Source organism: Hippocampus zosterae, chromosome 4 (genome assembly GCF_025434085.1).
Source record: "Hippocampus zosterae strain Florida chromosome 4, ASM2543408v3, whole genome shotgun sequence".
In the NCBI taxonomy this organism is placed as follows: Eukaryota; Metazoa; Chordata; class Actinopteri; order Syngnathiformes; family Syngnathidae; genus Hippocampus; species Hippocampus zosterae.
The window spans coordinates 5,638,199-5,659,521 of record NC_067454.1 but is presented as its reverse complement, the minus strand read 5'-3'; the positions used below and the strand labels follow the sequence as shown (position 1 = coordinate 5,659,521).

The following is a 21,323-nucleotide window of genomic DNA, read 5'->3' as shown; positions in this document are numbered from 1 at the left end:
AACTGTTTTGTAAAGCGCTTTGTTACAGCTGTCGCTGTTGTGAAAGCGCTATATAAATCAGCATGTATTGTATTGTATTGTAAATCATTAAACAAAGAAACATACATATTAAACATAAAATAATTGGTCATTAGGGCAGTTGCGGTTTAGGTCTGCCTGGCTACACGCTATAAATACATCAATGGCTAAAATAATAATGATAATAATCACTTGCAATAATAAATTCATTAACAACTTATTTTTCATCAAATCAAAATTTTAAAATATGAATAAAAATTTAGGCAAATATTCAAGATGTAATAAAAGTATTAAATATAAAAGTAATTAATTAACAAATTAGATTAAGAAATTATAATACTATTCCAGTACATAGCATAAAATATGAGTTGCTCATCATGCTTTGGTGGAGCTAAGGAGGTCAAATTGGTGACAATGTTGAATGTTCTCCTTGTCAGCACTCTGCCAGTCAAAAACAAGACAAGAATCCGATTGATGCTAACTATTTGACCCCCCCTTAAAAATGGCTATGTGTGGATGTATCCTATAATTGTGTCTACATTTTTTTTTACCAACTGTCTGAGTAAATATGTAGTACTGCATAAAAGATAGCTGCTACTACCATGTGAAGAAAAGGCAAATAATTAGAGTAGTCCTGCAATGATCAAGGGTGCCAAGTAATGGCGGCCATTGCAATTATAACGCTGGTGCAAAGTGTCACAGGTGGTGCAAAACACTGTGTTAGCATCCACTTATCAAGCCCAGGACCATTTTGCACTCAAAGTTGCTCTTCAGGTCACAGTCAGGTGACTTGGAAGCCTTGGCAGCCATCATGTGTGTGCTTGTGAGAGTTAGGGGTTAGTTTTATCACAGCATGTCCGCTATACTTGACAGTGTAGATAAAGTAGGGGGTAAAAATAACACACTTAAGTTCGCTCAGAGGTTGCTGTCAAGTCAGCAATGTCAATGACAATTCCAGGAAGCAAGATCAACTTTTATACTTCATAGGAAACACAATTGTGACAAGCGCCACACTTTCATGAGAGTTTTTATTCCTCAAAATGATTTCTTTTCACGCTCCATTTACTGTACATCCAAAAACAACAAAAACGAATATACACAACAACCTGAATAACAATAACGTGGTAAATACAGAGATAAAAAAGTGCAAACATCACAGTAGCTAATAATTCACTTAGTTGCTGGTAGGTCACATTAATTTTAACGTAAAATCAGGATTTGTTTCAAAAACACACCAGCACTTCAATGTGTCACTTTTACAAGACAAAACAAGACTTTTCAACATAATGTCTTTCTTATGTCATGGTTCATAGTTAATGTTTGGAAAAGTAAAAAAAAAAAAAAAAAAAGAGGGACAAATACTATAAAAACGCTAAACAAAAACATCTTATTTCTGCTGGGCTTATTCTTGTTCCTTTTTTGTGTGCATTTACAGTAATGTTAAAACTAATCAGACTAAAAATGACTAAACTCACATTTTGGGTGTACCAAAGAAACGATTTTAACAAGGGTGTCAATACAAAGCAGATGACTCCAATGAACATTTCCTGTTGTGTAACATGTCATGTGAAACACTTGTTTGTTTTCATATTCGAGCAAAGTGTACTCTCAAAGTCTTTGCTCCATTTGGGGGCTTCTTTCAAAACAGTCACCTCCATTTTGTGCTTTCATCGTAATCATTGGTGAATGAATACATGATAAAGAGGCAAACATTTCATTATTAACATCATTGACCCCCTTTTAACGTGACCGTCAACTTTTGTGCCTGTCTCCCATAATTTCTCAAACAGTGGCCTCTTCTGTAATAGACACCGCACCTTAAATAGACAACTGCGGTGACTGTTATTACCTGCACACTAACATCGGATGCCAGTGGTCTTTTAACCACAACACATTGCAGAGCAGATGTGGCATCTGTAAAGCCAAAGCTTGGAAGGACTTTTAAATGTCACTTTAAATGTTATTGCAGGTAGTCTGCCATTTGTGTCTTTTAAGGCAAGACTTCATGACACCAAATTGCCAAGCAAATGTACAGCCATGTGGCCAACTAAAACTTTCTTTTTTTTTTTTAGATGGTTAAAAAAACAAACAAAAAAACCCAGAGACAATTTATTTGGCCCCGAGAATAATTGTCACCGAGGAACAAAACAATTTCAAATGGGGCTTTTGTACCGCAGGCTGTCCAGTATGAAACTAAAGGCCTCCACCCAATATTCACCGCAGTTCAGTAAATATCTCCAGTCACTACAGGGGAATACAGCATTTGTGTCCAACAGGAAGGCATGTGCAGTATCTCCGAGTTGTGTGAGTTAAAAAAAACGGAGACAAAGGATAAACAGCTTTGTGTTTCAAATCAAAAATAATTCAGGCAGGAAAGGTTGACGGTCAACTGAACAATCAAGCCTTTCCCACACAAGCATGTCATACAAAAACAGAAGAGCTAAAGTGCTACTTGAAAACTGTAAAAAATAATTAAAATAGCTAAGGTCCAATGCAGAAATGGTTCATCAAACAGTCAAGAGGAAATACCAGTGCAGTAACCTTTCTTTCCTCTGTCTGGAAATAAAGCTTGATCATTACTTTCCAGTTTAAAGTTAAAAACAAAAAAATACAACATATACAACTAGAGCCAGTCTAGGTGTTCTAGGAAGGTCCAGGCTCCGGGCCGGCATGGAGGCGGTTTTACCTGAGTGACGTTTGTGTATAATAAAGCGAGGGAGGCCTCAAGAACGGGGACAAAGCGGTTCCAGAGGTTCCTGACTTATGGTGGACGGCGACGTGGGCATGTGACAAACCTTGGCAGGTGACTCTTTGATCCTCACCGCGTGCTTGCGCATCCAGTCCAGCATGAAAAACCTCAGCATCAGCAGGAAGCCTGCAGAAAACACAGCGGTTTCAGGACAGAGGGAAAAGTCAGATGACAATCCAGGAACAAGGTACGGTTCACTCATCTGTTTAGTAGATGTGGTTAAAGTTTTAGTATTGGAAAAAAAAAATCTAGCGGACAAATGTGTGTTCAAGTACATCGCGCAATAGCTACAAAAAAACACAAAAATGGCTGACCCATTTTTTTGTGGCTCTGCTTTTGATCGACATGGCCCCCAAATTTCCAGTTGCTGAGTGAAAATGGTGTTGCGGACTTTCATTCATTCATTCATTCATCTTCCGTACCGCTTGATCCTCACTAGGGTCGCGGGGGGTGCTGGAGCCCATCCCAGCCGTCTCCGGGCAGTAGGCGGGGGACACCCTGAATCAGTTGCCAGCCAATCGCAGGGCACACAGAGACGAACAACCATCCACACTCACACTCACACCTAGGGACAATTTAGAGTGTTCAATCAGCCTGCCATGCATATTTTTGGAATGTGGGAGAAAACCCACGCAGGGGAGAACATGCAAACTCCACACAGGGAGGCCGGAGCTGGAATCGAACCCGGTACCTCTGCACTGTGAAGCCGACGTGCTAACCACTGGACTACCGGGCCGCCGTGTTGCGGACTTAAGTTTCAAAATATTCTGAGAACCGCCGTCGAGCTAAAATTTGAGTCGGGCCAAAATGAACCTGTAATGGCAGCTTCAAAACCAAAATGGCTCACCTGTGTCTTTTTGGGTGTGATACTTTTTTTTGTGGGTCTTCTTATGATAGGCATCCCTACCAAGTTTCACGATGCCAAGTTGAACTGGCTTTGGGGAACCAATTTTCAAAACATGCTAAGCGGTCTTAAGCTCAGCATGTCTGGCCAAGATCAAACTATATCGTCTCCTTTCAACCAAATTTGCTGACCGCCAAAGACTGTTTTGTGTGTCTACTCATGATAGAGATACCTACGAAATTTCACATTGGAAAGCAAAACCATATTTGGGGGGTGACTTTGCGCAACTTTCTGCAGCCTTATCTGCCAATTTTTTAATTCTGGCCAAAGGGACAGGCTGTTTCAAATCAAAATGGCTAACCTCCTGTGTCTTTACAAGCATGAGACTTTTTTGTGGGTCTTAACACCATAGACAAAGTAGTGCAGGACTATCATATCCCCATTTAGAATGGATACAATGCTGCGCTTTAGTGTGTCAAAGCACATGACAGGAAGTAGCCTTTCTTCTGCCAGGCGCCAATGGCATGGCGAGTCTCGATTACACTCTCTCAACGGGGCATTCCCACACTGATACAATAGCCTGCTGCTCCCTTTGAGCAACACGAACACTCATGACTGACTATATTTAGTTGGAACTCCTGTAAAAAAAAAAAAAAAAAAAAAAAAAAGAGCAAATGCAGTCCCAATCCTGCCTCCTTTCGTATAATACCTTGGAAGGAATTGAGAATGCAGGAGAGGAAGAGGATAAAGTCTGAGAAAGGTCCGAAGTCGAGGAAGGCCAGACCCCAGGTGGTGCCGAACAGACAGCTGAGGCCCCAGATGCTGAGGAAGGCCACGCGGTTGTTTTGCCACTCGTCCCGGGTGCGAATCTCTCGGTAGACCAGGAGGAGCATCACCAGGCCTGCTGACACCAGCAAGGCCAGCATGGTGGTATTGGTGAGGTGGTGAGCCAGCAAAGCCGTGGGGTTGGGCTTCATCCAGCACCTGGACACAAGAAAAATGAGATAATGATGGAAGCCCATGAGGGACAAAAAAAAATCTCTTGACATCCTATCTACACATTCAGATGTAGTCCTCTTTTATCACTATGTAGGGCGGCACGGGTGTTGAGAGAAGGAGAAATGGATGGCTTCACACATGCCATTCAATTACAGTCCGGGAGCATGAAGGGGGACATCTCCTGCTCTGGAGGGAGTCTCAGAATCTCCAATGACATCACAAAAAGTCACTACATTTGTTGCTTAACGCATAGCAAAAAAATATGTCGCTTGATGGGTTGGAAGGTGGTCAAGTTGGCAACACAGAGGAAGCTTGCTTTGTTACAACTCACTTCCCGCTCTGCCTCAGTTGTCACGTACTTAGCACCTGCAGGAAACAAAATCTAGCGTACACAATTGGAAGCAGCGCAGCCAAGAGAAATATTATGAAATAAAGCAAATATGCTGTTGGAAATAAATTAACCAAACTTCATGAAGTAAACGTTAGAATTCAGGTTTATTACGAGGGAAAAGATGTTTGCTCTTTTTTTTTAAATACACATGTTTTTCTTTGCTTTGCGGTTAGTTTGACTGAATACACATAACAGGAATTGACATTAAATAGTGATTGGCTGGCAACTGATTCAGGGTGTACCCCGCCTACTGCCCGAAGACTACTGGGATAGGTTTGAGCACCCCCCCCCCCCCCCCCCAGTGAGGATCAAGCGGTTCGGAAAATGGAATGAACATTAAATATCCTGAAGCCTATTGAGAAGAAATGTTCTCTATCTGCTAAACTGCTTCTTAGGGTGATGCAAAATTTGCAGCCACAATACAAAATTCACATCTTAAGTTGAAGCTTTCAAGTAAATCTTATCTTATCTTATCTTAAAAGCCCGAAATCTGCTGAATAGCTCGTATCTGAAAATACTCCCAAAACGTTTGTGTCATTTGCATACTGAGGCACCACTGTATATACTGTATATATTTCACATTTTTTGATATTTCTGAACCAAAGCTTACATCAGGAATGGGTTGTCTTCGTCTTCGCTGGACGCCACCTCCCTCAAGCCGTAGATGTCATCAACCCTGGCCAGGATAACGACCGGTATGGCAGGCAAAACTGAAATGTAATTATGGAGCATTTAAAATATTACTCAACCTCTTTTTTCCAGCAATCTTTTGAGGCCAGCGAGCACGGACACTTACTGAAGCCGACCACGTTCCACACGTAAAGTTTTGGGGAGGGTCTGAACACCACGTAGACCAGCCAGAAGGTGTGGAACACTTCAATACCCATCCAGGAAAAGGCGCTGAGCAGAGCGTAATGAAGGCCCGCACCGATCAGGACGCACAGTTCCTGGCCTCCTACATTGGCCAGGACGCCGGTGAAGAAGAAGAGCACGTTGAGAAATGTGAGCGACACAGCCAGGCCCAGGTGGATGGGAGTGGACGGATCCTTAGCTCGCCTGTTGAAGGACAGGGTGGGTGGGGGTGGGGTGGGGGGGGGGGGGGGGGTGATCACGTTTCATGTATCTTTCTCACACGCCACTTTTAATGTTCTGTTGTAAAAATGACCTTCTCCTGCAGAGGAAGACGATTAGAGCTATGCCACTAACGAAAGATGTGGCGCAGCCCAGAGATGTAATGACAGTCAGAGCCAGCAGATGGCGCACGGGGCGAGGCTCCAGTTGCTGTTGTTGGAAGCAGAAGTGTCTCTAAGTATTGCAAGTCGGCACGAATACGGTAGTTTCGTGGATGTATGTTGTACATGTATGTGCATGACTCACCACCAGCACTGTGAAGTAGGTCAGGTGGTCGCAGAGGCAGTCGGTGTGCTTCTCTCCTCTCTGCTGCGTCTTGCAACCCTCCACTGACCACTTCACCCTCATCGGATCTATACACACAAAATCCACACTCAAGACTTTCTTCTGCATCATTCAAGAAGAAGAAATTGGGAAACGATTCCATATTTCCTCAAATGGTGTAGGAGGAGATTTCAATGACTTTATTTATTCTCAAAAGTTTGAATTAGAAAGGCATACACTGTATGTTGGATTTTTTTTTTCCTTATATCTAAAAATTATTTTTTAAGTTTTTATGTAAGAAAAACAACAATAAAAGCACATGTCACTGCATTTTGGGAGATTTTAAGTGTCTAATTATCATGAAATAATAATAAATCAGCAGAAGAAAACAAATGATTAATAATTAAAACATTACCGTTATGTCAATTTGGTAAAGACAGCCAACTACTTCAACACATGATGGTATCACATGCCATGTTAAGGTCATTTCTGAAGTAAAAACACAATTTGAGGTAAGGCCTTGATCAAGCCACCCTTAGAGGGAGGCCACTGTTTGAGGAAATACAGCGCATGAAGTGATAATCCTTCTCCCACCTTTGCGAGTGTCCCACGAGACGCATGTCCTTGAATGTGTTTTCTGGAATGAAGGTGGGGAAAAAAGCTTTTATCACGTTTTATTATGATTTAACTTTGCAGGCACTACACACACACACACACATACACGCACACGTACACACACACGCACACATACACGCACACGTACACACACACGCACACACAAAACTTACAGGGATGACATCATGATGGAAGCCAATCCTGATTGGCTCAGTCAGGTTCTGGATGACTTGGTTACCCACGGAGATTTCGACCACATCATCAAGAACCCTTACCTCCTTGAGACCCTCCTGAAACACGCGCACATTGCACAGCAGCACCATGTTATGTACTGAACTGGTGTAAAGTTTATGATGGTGTCTTATTGCTGGGACTCACCTGGAAAATTGAGTTGTTTTTGAAGAAGGTGTAGACAACTTTGCTATTGTTCTTGGCAGCTTGCTTCAAAGCCGGTGGAAGGTGAATGGTGGGTGTGGTTGACTCTGGGGCAATGCCTTTCACACGCTGGAAAACAAAATAAACAGAAATATGATTAACTACGGTAATAAAAAAAACAGTAAGAACTTTTTAAATATGACACTGTTATAAAAACAATAGTCAAGTCAAAATGAAGATGAGAATATCAAAAATAAATATGAATTTACAAAGTGACAAGCTGTCATGAGGCTAACTTGCGGGCTGCAATTTCATTTTAATCACCAGGTGGTGCTATCGTACAGAGGGGAGGATGCGTCACATCTGCTGGTGGCACAGTGCGACATCAAACAACAGCCCATGAGCGTGTTTTCTGACTTTGTGCATCTTCTCATCACATCCACGGTTGCATCAAGCTCTTACTTCTATTTTTGTGTGTTTGACTCACAGGCGAGTTGATGTTCATGCCTCTGAAGCCATCCTTGAGCTCCACCTCTGAGCTGAGGGCACACAGGGCCTCCACAGAAGCCCGGTCAGTCCTAGGCACAGAACCACATACACACACAAACAACACTTAATTTCACGTCATTCCAGCAGTAAGTCAGATTTTTCCCAAGCTTTTATCAGTACTCGCCAGGTTATTATTATATATATATTTTTTTACCTTTTGTCAGCTCAGCTATTCAAGTAAATCATACAGGGGAGTGGTTTGACATTAAAATAGCTGCCACGTTAAATTGAAAAGACACATTAAAAGGAAACAGAGGGAGGAAATTACACATGGACTTGGGCGCCTCCACTGCTCTGCTGGGAACAGAAGGTGGCTACAAAAACACAAAAATAAGACTTTTTAAAAATGCCATTGTAAAGGTTTGAATAATGATCGATAAACAACATGCCCCCTCCCCGTATCTCACCGCATTTGACAGCGGTCCCGTCAAAGGTGTAGGCCGTAAGGGTTTTACGAGTGACGGTGTCATTCTCGATGAGCCCGTCTGAGATGCCGTAGGTGGCCTCGGGTGCGTTGGAGCCGTACGACAAGTACGTGCAACAGGAGTCGGGCATGCCGCTGGGCCAGCAAAGCGTGAAGTTCCTCATGCCCACCTAAGCAACAACTTCAGTGAGTCTTATTTGATTTTATTATTGTTTTGTTTGGGGTTTTTTTGCGAATGTGTGGTATGCATCCTCTGGTGAGTCTGTTGTACGTTTGATCATCAGGCCTCAGGATGTTGTTAATGATGACAATAAAAAAAAACAAAAAAAACAATGTGGAATGAGTCATGTGGCCATTTCACTGACACGCAACGACTCAAAACAAGGCAGATGTATCCTCTGATCTTAAACAGGGGTTTGGAATATTTTCGCAAAATATTCATTCATTCATTCATTCATCTTCTGTACCGCTTGATCCTCACTAGGGTCGCGGGGGGTGCTGGAGCCTATCCCAGCTGTCTTCGGGCAGTAGGCCGGGGACACCCTGAATCGGTTGCCAGCCAATCGCAGGGCACACAGAAACGAACAACCATTCGCACTCACACTCACACCTAGGGACAATTTAGAGTGTTCAATCAGCCTGCCACGCATGTTTTTGGAATGTGGGAGGATACTGGAGCACCCAGAGAAAACCCACGCAGGCCCGGGGAGAACATGCAAACTCCACACAGGGAGGCCGGAGCTGGAATCGAACCCGGTACCTCTGCACTGTGAAGCCGACGTGCTAACCACTGGACTACCGGGCCGCCCTCGGTCTAAATTATTTGAGATATTTTTTTTTTTAAAAAGGAAAAAAAAGAAACCAATGTTCTGGAAAAATATGGCTACTTTGTAACTGTAATATTTCAGCACTTTTATAATAATAATAATAATAATACATTTTATTCATAAGCGCCTTTCAAGACACCCAAGGACACTTTACAATAACAAAAAAAACCCAAAACTATACGGGTTGAGCATTTGTGAATTTTCAGGGGGCCACACCAAATTTCTCACTGGCCACGGTTTGCTCACCCATAATCAATATAATGCATGTCAGATACACAACTGTGATGGCGAAAATGATGTCATCGCCAGCCCCTTCCAGTTACCTGTAACTTCAACTGGTCTTGAAGCGGCTCCCAGTACAAGCAGAAGCGACTCTGCCCGTCCGAGTCGAGCGCCTGGCGGATGAGCTGGTGCGTGCCGGAGCGCCTGCATTGCGCTGCAATCTGCCCGCGGACAGCCAGCGAGCTTTCATCGGCCGCTATGATGATCTGACCACAGCCGGGTGAGATGTCGAAGTTTAGGCTCAGTGGATGGTTGCCGTGCCGCCAGGTGCCGCAAAAGTGCAGATCTCGGTCGCATGACACTATGTGGCGACATGACACTGAATGTGAAGGTTCACATTAAACAAAAGGTGGCCAAAGTAAGATAGTTGTGTAAAAAACAAACTCTGGTAAAGGTACAAGTACTGATTCAATTGCAGTACTTTAGGTAAAAAGCACAGACTCTGAAATGCATGCAACCCTTTCATGCACCCTGTAACCTGATAAGCTGTCCACTTTAGTAACCGCTGTTAAAAATAATGAGTAAAAATGAATTTGTACTGTATGTACAACACCCCTTTTGATAACATTGCGCAATGTTGCATGTTCAATGTTTTATTTTTTAAATCAAGAGCCAGTTAACATTGGCTCAAACCTTTATGCACATTCCCCAAATCACACATTCCCAGAGCTTTGATAACATTGTGGAACCAGTAGCAAAAATTACACATCAGCTCATGATTCATTCATTCATCTTCCTAACCGCTTGATCCTCACTAGGGTCGCGGGGGGTGCTGGAGCCTATCCCAGCTGTCTCCGGGCAGTAGGCGGGGGACACCCTGAATCGGTTGCCAGCCAATCGCAGGGCACACAGAGACGAACAACCATTCACACTCACACTCACACCTAGGGACAATTTAGAGTGTTCAATCAGCCTGCCATGCAAATTTTTGGAATGTGGGAGGAAACCGGAGCACCCGGAGAAAACCCACACAGGCCCGGGGAGAACATGCAAACTCCACACAGGGAGGCCGGAGCTGGAATTGAACCCGGTACCTCTGCACTGTGAAGCCGACGTGCTAACCACTGGACTACCGGGCCGCCCTTCAGCTCATGATCACAACTGAAAAATATACCTTACTTGTATGTGGGGTTTTTCCCCCCCATGTCAGCCCCAAAAAAGGTTGTGTCTTACAGCCACCTGAAAAAACTACTTACAGAAACAAAAAAAAAATGTACTCAGTGAGTTCCATCACTGAAAAAGTGCGAGGATGTCTTACCTTGAGAGAGGAGGAAGATGACGACGGACAATCCCGCCAGACGCTTAGCAAGTGGGGCTTCCATCTGTCTAACCTGCAACGCAATAAAACAAAAAATGTCCAATCCAGCAAGTAATAAAGCTCACGAGCGACATACGGCGACGCGGACAATAGAATCTGAATTCCTTCTATGTCCTTCCTAATACATCACGTCCTTATCTGGAGCCTGCACAGGTTTGACAGAATAACGTTTTTGTAACGATACGATTCTTATCCTTTGGCCTACGTTTTTATCTTGACGTCGCTATCGAGGAATATAAGAGTTCACGCTCAAAACACACAGTGCGGTCTTATCAATGGAAACACTCTTCCACTTGAACACCCGCACGCACGCATGCACGCACGCTCCAACGATTTCCTTTTTATTTTAAAACCCCTTGACAGGTTTATCTTCTTCTACCGCAGCGAAGAGACTGACAGGGGCCTTTTCAGGAAATACTAGAGCGGAACAAATGGACAGACCTCCGCGGGGAGAAATGTAGCGGGGAAAGTGACAAGGCTGAGAAAACGTCAACACGGGCAGACCAAATTTGGGTGGGGTGGGGGGTGGGGGGGTTAATTCCAATGAGATTCTTTAGATGGCAGTTATGGTTTTCCTTGGCCCTTGAAAAACTGGGCATGGTTAGTTACATTAATATCCCCCCCCCCTCAAAAAACCCCACATTTAATATCATGTGGGCGGCCCGGTAGTCCAGTGGTTAGCACGTCGGCTTCACAGTGCAGATGCAGGTACCGGGTTCGATTCCAGCTCCGGCCTCCCTGTGTGGAGTTTGCATGTTCTCCCTGGGCTTGCGTGGGTTTTCTCCGGGTGCTCCGGTTTCCTCCCACATTCCAAAAACATGCGTGGCAGGCTGATTGGACGCTCTAAATTGTCCCTAGGTGTGAGCGTGGGTGTGGATGGTTGTTCGTCTCTGTGTGCCCTGCGATTGGCTGGCAACTGATTCAGGGTGTCCCCCGCCTACTGCCCGAAGACGGCTGGGATAGGCTCCAGCACCCCCCGCGACCCTAGTGAGGATCAAGAGGTTCGGAAAATGGATAATATCATGTGATGATGACGAGTCAACCACACGTATGCGCAAACGAAACACTTCCCCTGCAAATTACTCCAACTCAGACAATCTTGCGGTCTAGAAAGTCACATTTTAAAGAGGACAAAAAGTCTGCGGGGCTGCCGGCCTCGCATGCTGTTGGAGCACGTGATTGCTACTGCTCTCCTACGACAGCATCAGACAGGAACTGGTGGAACCGCAGCCAGACAGTTTCATTGTTTATTAGCAACGTATCCTGAAATGCACACTTGATAATCGGACAAGTCAAGTCCACCTGCCGCAGGGTGATAAACAGGCACCGGTGAATGCACGTTGTTCAGATATTGCCTAAACGTACTTGATTGCCATACGAATTCTGGCTAAAGTGCGTATGTGGTACACCCTTTAACGATATAACATTGCATTGAATACAACTTTCCCAATTTGAGTGTCTTCTGGTTATTTTATATCATACAAGATGACGGATAATATTTAAAGAGGGGAGTCCGCTTTCAACCACGCTTAAGGCCAGAGAACCTTGTATGATCCTTTAAACCAGGGGTCCCCAAACTATGGCCCGCGGGCACATTTGGCGGCCCTCTAGCCCTCCTGTTGTCCTTGGGTCAAAATGACCCGTCACTGTGTTAAAAACGCCCCCCAAATACCCCTAAATGATAATTTTTTAACTTGAATCGCCCTGCGATTGACTGGCAACCTGTTCAGGGCGTCCCTCCGCCTACTGCCCGAAGACGGCTGGGATAGGCTCCAGCATGCCCGCGACCCTCGTGAGGATAAAGCGGATCGGAAAATGGACGGATGGATGGATAAAAGACACGTTGATCTGAGCGTCATCAGTGTAGTTGTGGTAATCAGCTGACGTAATGGAAGCATGTAAAGATTGAAGGGAAAACCGTGCAGAAGATGAATGGATTCGTCCCGAGGGGGCACTTCGTTCTGCCTGTTGCTCGGGCCCTAATTAGATGCGATTTCAGAGTGATAAGATTAAGATATCCTTTATTTGTCCCACACTGGGGAAATTTACGGTTATACAGCAGCAAGATTGTGGGTAGAAAGAAGAAAGAAGAAAAACAAAGTGTTTGCATTACGCCGTTCAATTAAGTGCAATATAAATATAAATATGGATAAGGTGGCTGTGCTATTTACAATTGTTTTTCACATCATTTTATTATTTTTTATTCAGCAGCCTGACAGCAGTCGGTAGGAAGGAGCGAAAAGACGACAATCAAATGAAATGGAGAAAAGCAAGGCACCATCGGTTCCTGCGTCACTACAAACAAACGGACTGCCTAACCGCTTTGCTTTTCCTATCGCTCCGTCTCGTGCCAACTCCAGCCGGTGACTCACACTGGCATCTTCCGCTACTCTCGAGTGAGCCTTAACGTGAGGATGACGCTCTAGTTGAGACGGTGCACTGATGAAGAGGATGCACTGAGGAAAGTAGCACATTCGTGTCAATCCAGCCAAAGCATACAGCCAGCAGTGTCCTGGCGACACAACTCTCTACTGTGTACAAGCGCAGCCTCCCATATTTGACACACCCGTGGCACAGGAAGAGGGTTGTGCCTGTGTGCCCATACACGACGAGCACAGTAACGAATTGTGCTTTTGTGCTTCAAGGCAGCGTCACTATTTGCATTTTGCTCTCTTCTTGGAACAACTGCCCCCAAAAGATACATTTTACCAAGGGCTAACTAGACACATACGCGTTTACATTATTGCCATTTGCCCTAAATCTAAGCTGTCCAACAACAGATGCTGCCGAGTGACTTTGGGCTGTCCCTGCAGCTTGTAATTTAAGCAGTGAAACGAAGTCATGCATTCGCCCCCGATGCTTGATTGACATTTCGAATGCTAAAATCGCCATCCATCACGTTCATTTAATCACGGCAGCCCAAATTGTGAACATGAATGAAATGTCATGAATTGTGAAGCCCACACCAAATGACACAACAACAAGGACACACAAAGACATAACTACGAACACACACATACACACACCAGCCACAAAGACAGATGTGCAGCGTAAAAACAAACAAGCACGGCTTTATTTTATTTCACATTTCTATTTCTTACCACAACAAAGCAACCTAGTTGTTTGTTCCAAAATAATGTGCTGGGTGATCAACACAAGGGACAGCAGTTCTGAAAACATATTTCTTTGTTGTAAAATACGGCAATCCCCATTTTCACAACAGCAAAATTTAAAATGTTATCAAAATGTGTTGCCTGGAAATGTTGAACTCACCTGACTTTATTTTGACAGTCTACGGACACACAAACGCATATGAACACAGCATGACGCAACCACGAAAACACACCCAAGCGCACGCACAAAGACAACCACAAACACACAGAAAACATACCTACTCAAAGACGCAACCACAAAGACACACGCGTGAAGGCACAAGAACGCAACCACAAAGACACCACAAGCTCCCCCGCAAAGACACACACTTCCCATTAGTGTATGAAGATGCGCATGAATGGATGTGGGGCTCTGCAAAGTGCTTTGGGAAGCAAAGTGGAGGTAAAATTGCTGTCCAAGTACACACTATTTATCATTTACGAAAACACAACCAGGGCGGCCCAGTAGTCTAGTGGTTAGCACGTCGGCTTCACAGTGCAGAGGTACCGGGTTCGATTCCAGCTCCGGCCTCCCTGTGTGGAGTTTGCATGTTCTCCCTGGGCTTGCGTGGGTTTTCTCCGGGTGCTCCGGTTTCCTCCCACATTCCAAAAACATGCGTGGCAGGCTGATTGAACACTCTCGATTGTCCCTAGGTGTGAGTGTGAGTGCGAATGGTTGTTCGTCTCTGTGTGGCCTGCGATTGGCTGGCAACCGATTCAGGGTGTCCCCCGCCTACTGCCCGAAGATGGCTGGGATAGGCTCCAGCACCCCCCGCGACCCTAGTGAGGATCAAGCGGTTCGGAGAATGGATGGAAAACACAACCATAAAAGACACACACACACACACACACACATCCACACTTCAATGCACAATAACACAACATAAAAGACACATAACCCCAGAAACAAAGAAATCCACGAAGACACACACATACTCCCATGAGATATACACACACAAAAGAAACAACCACAAAGACAACTACACGCACACATGTACACACATGCACACACAAAGACAGACATACACAAAGACACACTCACACACAGACATGTACACACACAACTATAAGGACAATACACACACACACACACACGCACAACCACACACAAAGACACAACCACAAAGACACAGACAGACACCAACGCGTGCACTATGACACAACAACAGACAGTCACACACAGATACAGACAACCACAGAGACACACGCATGCAAAGACACCACAATGCACGCACAAGCACAAACACACAAAGAAACCCACTAATGCACAAAGACAACTACAAAGACACGCATGCGCAAAGACACCCCCACTCGGACCGAAGCACACACAAAGACACATGCGCACACTATTGTTTGAGTCCCTTTCAGCTCAAGAATTCCCCCCTCTGCTTTCACTTGGCCACTCATGCGTGTCTGCAGAAACAGGCGCGCGCAGCGTTTTTACACTCATTCTGAAACGTGACCAGCGTAGCGGTTCAAGTGCCACAAGACGCGCACCTCTGACCTTTGCGCCAGTCAGGTGTTTTCCAGTAAGAATGTTTTTTTTTTGCATTGCTGCTTCCTATTCAGATGACTGCATGACTCACGCTGTGGAACACCAAAGCCGAGGGTTGTCATCTTGATGACGAGGGCAGACGTTAACAGCATGCGCGTCACGGAAGGGGAAGAGAAGCTAGGAGACACAATTTAGCACGGAGCTCATGCATAGGTGAGATAAGTGTGATGCGGCCACGTTAACATGCATGTATGCAGCCCAGAGAAGCTTTTTTTTGGAGAAAATCCGTGGTCCGGGAAAATTATGTGATGAACAGCTTGGCTCTTCAATGTGTTTTAATGAGGCTCAAAATTACAATTATGACCCACAAACTGCAATGTGAAAACGACCTTGGGAAGTAAATAATAATAAAAGCAAAAAAAAAAAAAACCACGCTGTATAGTGGTTACTGAGTGTGCCTTATTGTGCTATGTGACCAGCTACTCTTTAAGATGCCCAGCAGACTGTTTCAGAGTGCACTGTTTCTAGTTTCAACCCCTCGGATGTTGGGACGATCGTAAACCGAGGACCCCATGTTAGGACAAATTTGTTACTGCAACCAAAGGCGGCGTCGAGTAAAATCACATCAAGACGATAAACAGGACACAATTTTTGTATAGTCATAGCCTGAGAATTTCCTTGTCGCATTACTCGGGCTTCCATTTCCTGGCTGCCACGGCGCACATACGTGACGTCGAGCCGAGAAGGAAAATGCACGGGTGGCGGTGAGAGACGTTCCCGGCATCGGTTTATCCATGTCGGCCCGTCCTTTTGAGCGTGTCTGCGCCTGAGCACGGAGGAGTAAATGGGCAAACAATCGATGCTCTTTGTTGTCTCGCCGCCACTGAGCCGTGCTGACAGCTTGCGTGAATGAGGCTCAGAGGTCACCGGCCACTTCGGATTGTTTGAGAGTGGAGTGAAAAGGCACCCACACACCCATGCCGCCCTTTCATTGTTCGATATAAAGCTAGCTATGTAGCGTCAAACAGTGCAAACAACAATGATGTGCTTTCATTGTACAGCGGTGCCCTGACTTGCAAGTTGAATTTGTTTTCATGACCACGCTCGTAACTCAAGACTCATCTCAAATTGTCTTTTTCCATGGAAAGAATGGAAATCTATTGTTGTTGTTTACGATGATACTAGTGCAGCGTGTTATACCGGAGACAAATTCCTTGTGTGTTCTACATACTTGGCCAATAAAGATGATTCTGATTCTGATTCTGATCTATTCCAGACCCACAAAAACACCAACAAAAGTTTTTGTCATGCAACGCTGAGTCGTACCGAATCATCTATATATATATATTGCGCGTCGTCCCGCACGCGGTCTGTCCTGCCGTCTGTCCCTTTTCAAAACGTACCTACTTCACCGCGCCGCTGCGCCGCTCAGGCAGTGGCTCACTACGATCGCGCGGGCATCTTAGCGAAAAAATGTTGTCTACCCACAAGCATTGCAATGAAATTGTTAGTTATTTAGTAGAGCTAAACATCTCTTTATTTTCGCGATAAGCAATGAAGATGAACAAAAAGTTGAACCAAGCAACAACACTTTTGTGGGCCAAAGGCCCACCTTACCAGCCTTACCAGCCTTCCGCAGGAACTAGCTGATGAGCCGCCCGGAGGGCGGCGAACCAGCTAGTGTTATTATAATACGGAAATACAAATCCCAGAAGTGGATTTACATATCTTCTCGGATGCGTGATTTCTTTAGGATGCACGGAGGCACCGTGTCAATACAGTAGCCGCTCATCCATTGATTTTTGCAAATGCCACCTGCCTACACAGTGCATCTCATTGCTCCATTGTTACAGTAACAGTTAGTGAGCTTTTTGGAAACACTTTCTTACAAAAAATGCCTTGCCCGTTCACATGGGGTCATGTGGCAAAAGAATCATTCTGGTCTGGAAACTTTGTTTTATCGCTTGCACTGTGAGAAATTCGCACGTCGCATCAATGTTGTGCGAGTGCAAGATAAGATGCAGGCATTGTTGCACTCGCGCACAATCCGAGAAGCCAAGTGGCGCGGTGTGGTTTGACGAGTTAGCTTTGCAGCCTGGAAACTTATCTTAACTTCTCATATCCTGCGCCGTGGGCCTGTGGGGACTCGCAACACTTGAAAGAGTGCTTAGTGTAAGGAAATGCGGGAATGAGCGCGAACAGAGGCTCAAGGTGAAGTCCCTGCAGAAAAAAAATAAAAGAGGATGGCTGGAATGCTCCCTAGGCTACGTGTGTGTGTGTGTGTGTGTGTATTGCATTCTTGCTATCACCATGGAGATGTGAGCTAAGGAAATTGGAGGAGCAGGTGGAACCAGTGGACATTTCTGTTGGGGCTGGGAATAAATCAATAGCACAACACATGAAGGGACAAAGGGCAGCATTTTATGAAGCCTTCATTAGACAGAGACACACACCCTCTACTGTCACCTTAGGTGGGGGGTCAGGCAGTTTAAAGTGCTATCGAGGGGCTTTCTATTCCTCATTATGCAAAATTGAGTCAACACAAAAGGTGGTGGGTGACACGTCCGTTGCATTATTTGCATTTCAGTGTGTTCAGGAACAAAGTGCACCTCTTCTCTCACCTCCACTTGGAATCATCGAATGAACATTTCAGATTTTCAGTGCACCTGTGCACCACTTTTGTGCACCGCCTGGTTAAAATGATATCTTTACTGTCATCTGCCTGCCATTTTGGGGTGTTTTAGAAATCTGACAAAACAATGTGAATGGTTATGTTTTTGAGTAAATATAGATGGGGGTCGGGGGGGGGGGGGGCGTGAATAAGTGGAGGGCAAACTGTGACGTTGTGAGGATTACGGCACGGGTAAAACTAAATTCCCATACATTATTCTTATGTTGTTTTAGCACCCCTTGTTGAGGCCACTTAAGTGTTGCAAAAACATCAAAGAAAGCCCTTAGATTCTCACCAAAGAGACTTTCGTGCAAGGCGGACATTTCACACCTTCACTGCATCAGTGACGAGTGAAAACCTTTGATTGCGCCTCACTGCACGGAAACCACAGCATGAGATCACTAACATGACACTCAAGTGCCTTCCTTTTCATATATACCCACATTAATTGAAGAAAAAAATTGCTATTATTGTCACAAAACTGTTATTTGTGGTAATTCTGGGTTTCCCCAAAGTTTCAGTGTGAATATATAACGCACCCCGATGTACAGTACTGGACTGTAAATAGTGAATTCCTGCCAATTTGTGATTCCACCTTTGCAAATTCTCCTGTGGAACCTAACTAAAAGCTATCTGCTGAAAAACACACCGGTTCGTGCATATCCTTATATTTTTATACACTCACCATAATGAATAATAGCTTACAACTAGGCAGTTTGGCAGCGAACTGCAGCGTGATTTAAGTTTCCAGTCGAGGTCCAACAAGCAGGTGATGCTCCTTGCAAAAAGCAGGTTGGCAAACTTCTCAAGATGATGCAGAGAAAGGTCCACATTGCTATTGACAGTTGTAGGCATTTACAGAACTAGCTGTTCAACGCTAGCGGATGTTATAGCCCATCTATTTTTGTTAGACATGTATTCCCATACATGTATTTTTAAAAAATTGTGTGTATTTATTACTGAGTCAGATGGATTACAAAATGCCCAATAGTAGATTATTAAGTGGTATTTTAATGCGTTGAGAAGTCTGTGCCCTTGAACTTCCTGTGCATTCTTTCAAAATCAAACTACCTGTAAGCTATTTATTTCAAAGAAGTTGTAAAATGAGTTTGAAATGACGTAAGTGTTTCTTGAACATAATTTGGAGTTTATTTTGAGTTCAAACTATTAATGTATACATTAAAAAAACATCGTCGCGGGTTATCAACTAATTTTGTGGTCCCCCACTGTTTGAAAAACTCACAACTGGCTTTCACTATAATGATTAAAACGGTAAACCAACAACTGTGATCCCCAAGGGGTTCGAAAACCAAACGAAACAAACATGACTCCAATAACGCATTTGTTTACCATTTCGGAATATTCATTTTATTTTTCGGTAAAGTGACGTCATGAAATATCGCACTTGTTTTCATTTATTAATCTAGAACTAGTGATTATAAAAAAAGTATTCGAATGTCTTACCTAGGGCTGTTCTACAGTCCGTCGTCAATCCCCAGTACACTCCAAAGAGTTTTCACACGTACAATCACTGAAAAAGCGGTTTAAAGAACCGAAAATGAGAAAAAAATCAAATCCACCGGGAGGAGCAAAATTACCCTGAAGAAGAAAGAAGGAACATACATTATACCCGGCTGGATTCTGGCGCTCTCCCCGCTCCAATGATGATTCAGTTCATCCAACAAGCCAGAACAGGTTTAAGGGACAAATTTTGGAAAAAAAGGAGACTCGACTCCTGTCCACCTGTTGTTCTCTTTCGCGTATATTTAAAAAAACACTGTACTGTCTATCGAATACCTTTTATGGAATGGAAAGTGTCACGAAAAGAACGAGCGGGCTGCGTGGACGAGCCACTCACATGGAGCCTTTACCCGGGTTCGTGTTAGTCTTGTCAGCCCGGCGCGAGGTGTCAAGGTGGAGCCGTTCTTTGTCACGTAATTTTTACATACAAGAGAGATTCCGGTTAAGACTGTCAAAATAAATAGTTGCGTACGCGGAAAACTTCGGGCGGTATTGTGGTCTCGTGTATGATCAATGTTTGTTAAAATTTATCACGACTTTAATGGCTTGAAATACAAAACAGCGGATTGCATGAATTACAATTAGCACTGAAGATTATGCGTTTATTTTGAAGGGCTAGCTCAGGAGTGATTTTGTTGTACATCCGTGTGCGACTTAACTTGCTATCAATGAGTCAAGATGTAAAAGGTGCGGCTGCACAGCAGACAGGGAGCAAACAAGCGGGTCAAAACGGTCAAAGTCTTAATCTGAGGAACGTTGAACGGCTTTGGAGGACCTTTTGTTGATTTATGTTTTTCTGTTTAGTTTGTTTTGTTTGTTGTCAGGGTGGTGGATCAGTGAGAAAACGTGTATTTTGGTAATCATGTAAAATATTGTCCGGTATGAAAACCCCTCATTGAGACATTATTTGTGGTATTGTTGTGTGCTGTTTTTTTAATAACATTTGTTAAAGACCTAAAGGTTCACAGCTAAATTTTACGCCCCTTGCACATTGTTTATGCTGCACGTTGTTATACGTTATACTGCACGTTGGGGTCTGGAGGGCCTTCACAAGGGCCCCCCAATATTCACCCTGAACTGGTTACATAAAGACAAACAACCATTCATACTCACGTTCACACCGATTGAAAATTTTGTGTTTTCAATTAACCTACCTTGCATACATTTGGAAAGAAAAGTGAATGAACTGCACAGCGAAGCCCCACCAGTTCACGGTTTGCTACTCACAAATTCATGTCTTTTTTTTTTTGTGGAAACTTTCCCCAGCTGTTTGCTCAAAAACTTACCTCCTTGAGTTTTTTTTTGGTGCTGTTTCTGAAATTTCTGAAGACCAGACAACATAATGAAATAATAGATTACATTACATTTCTTAGAGCATAATGGGGATTTTCATTTTCAGAACAAAAAGCAAGTTTTCCATCTTCTCCTAATTGCTTTCAGAATGAGCCTGAACTGAGACAATAAAAGGCGGCTGGCAAACATTACAGCTAACTTTATGGCAGCTCTGAGTGACAAACTTCGAACTGACCACGACAATGAATTACCATTTTCTTTCTTGTTTGCTCTTTTAATTCCGACACGGTAATGTCTGAATGTGATTATGGTGGCATCATCTGGAGACATGTCACTTAATATCAGGTTGCTCCACTAAACGAACGCCCACAAAAAACAAAAGAAAGAGGGAACACCTGGTGTGTG

The 21,323-nt window shown here is 44.1% G+C and overlaps 1 protein-coding gene across 4 annotated transcripts; it reads right to left on the bottom strand.

The window, feature by feature from the left end:
* Positions 1 to 1,028: 1,028 nt before the first annotated feature.
* LOC127598910 (adhesion G-protein coupled receptor G5-like) lies at positions 1,029 to 20,027 on the bottom strand. Of its 4 annotated transcripts, none has more exons than XM_052062511.1 (16): positions 19,735 to 20,027; positions 19,569 to 19,635; positions 10,727 to 10,799; positions 9,510 to 9,787; positions 8,343 to 8,529; positions 8,204 to 8,249; positions 7,874 to 7,964; positions 7,390 to 7,515; positions 7,185 to 7,301; positions 6,991 to 7,033; positions 6,379 to 6,485; positions 6,167 to 6,282; positions 5,798 to 6,057; positions 5,612 to 5,711; positions 4,321 to 4,595; positions 1,029 to 2,893 (listed from the first exon to the last, which is right to left on the bottom strand). In XM_052062511.1, the coding sequence occupies exons 3-16, from the start codon at positions 10,788 to 10,790 to the stop codon at positions 2,742 to 2,744; spliced, it is 1,962 nt and encodes a 653-aa protein (XP_051918471.1). In that variant the 5' UTR covers positions 10,791 to 10,799; positions 19,569 to 19,635; positions 19,735 to 20,027; the 3' UTR covers positions 1,029 to 2,741. The 4 variants fall into 4 exon arrangements, with proteins under 4 accessions (XP_051918471.1, XP_051918473.1, XP_051918472.1 ...); XM_052062513.1 differs by having other exon boundaries at positions 9,510 to 9,769; positions 19,735 to 20,026; XM_052062512.1 differs by lacking the exon at positions 19,735 to 20,027 and having other exon boundaries at positions 19,569 to 19,728.
* Positions 20,028 to 21,323: the final 1,296 nt, after the last annotated feature.

Bases quoted from the DNA above. Each gene is read 5' to 3' on its own strand.
- LOC127598910 (XM_052062511.1), bottom strand. From the start codon at position 10,790: ATGGAAGCCCCACTTGCTAAGCGTCTGGCGGGATTGTCCGTCGTCATC. The intron at 6,283-6,378 runs GTGAGTCATGCA...TTCCAACAACAG, and splicing joins CCTACTTCACAGTGCTGGTG to CAACTGGAGCCTCGCCCCGT. The intron at 2,894-4,320 runs GTATTATACGAA...TGTTTTCTGCAG, and splicing joins CATTCTCAATTCCTTCCAAG to GCTTCCTGCTGATGCTGAGG.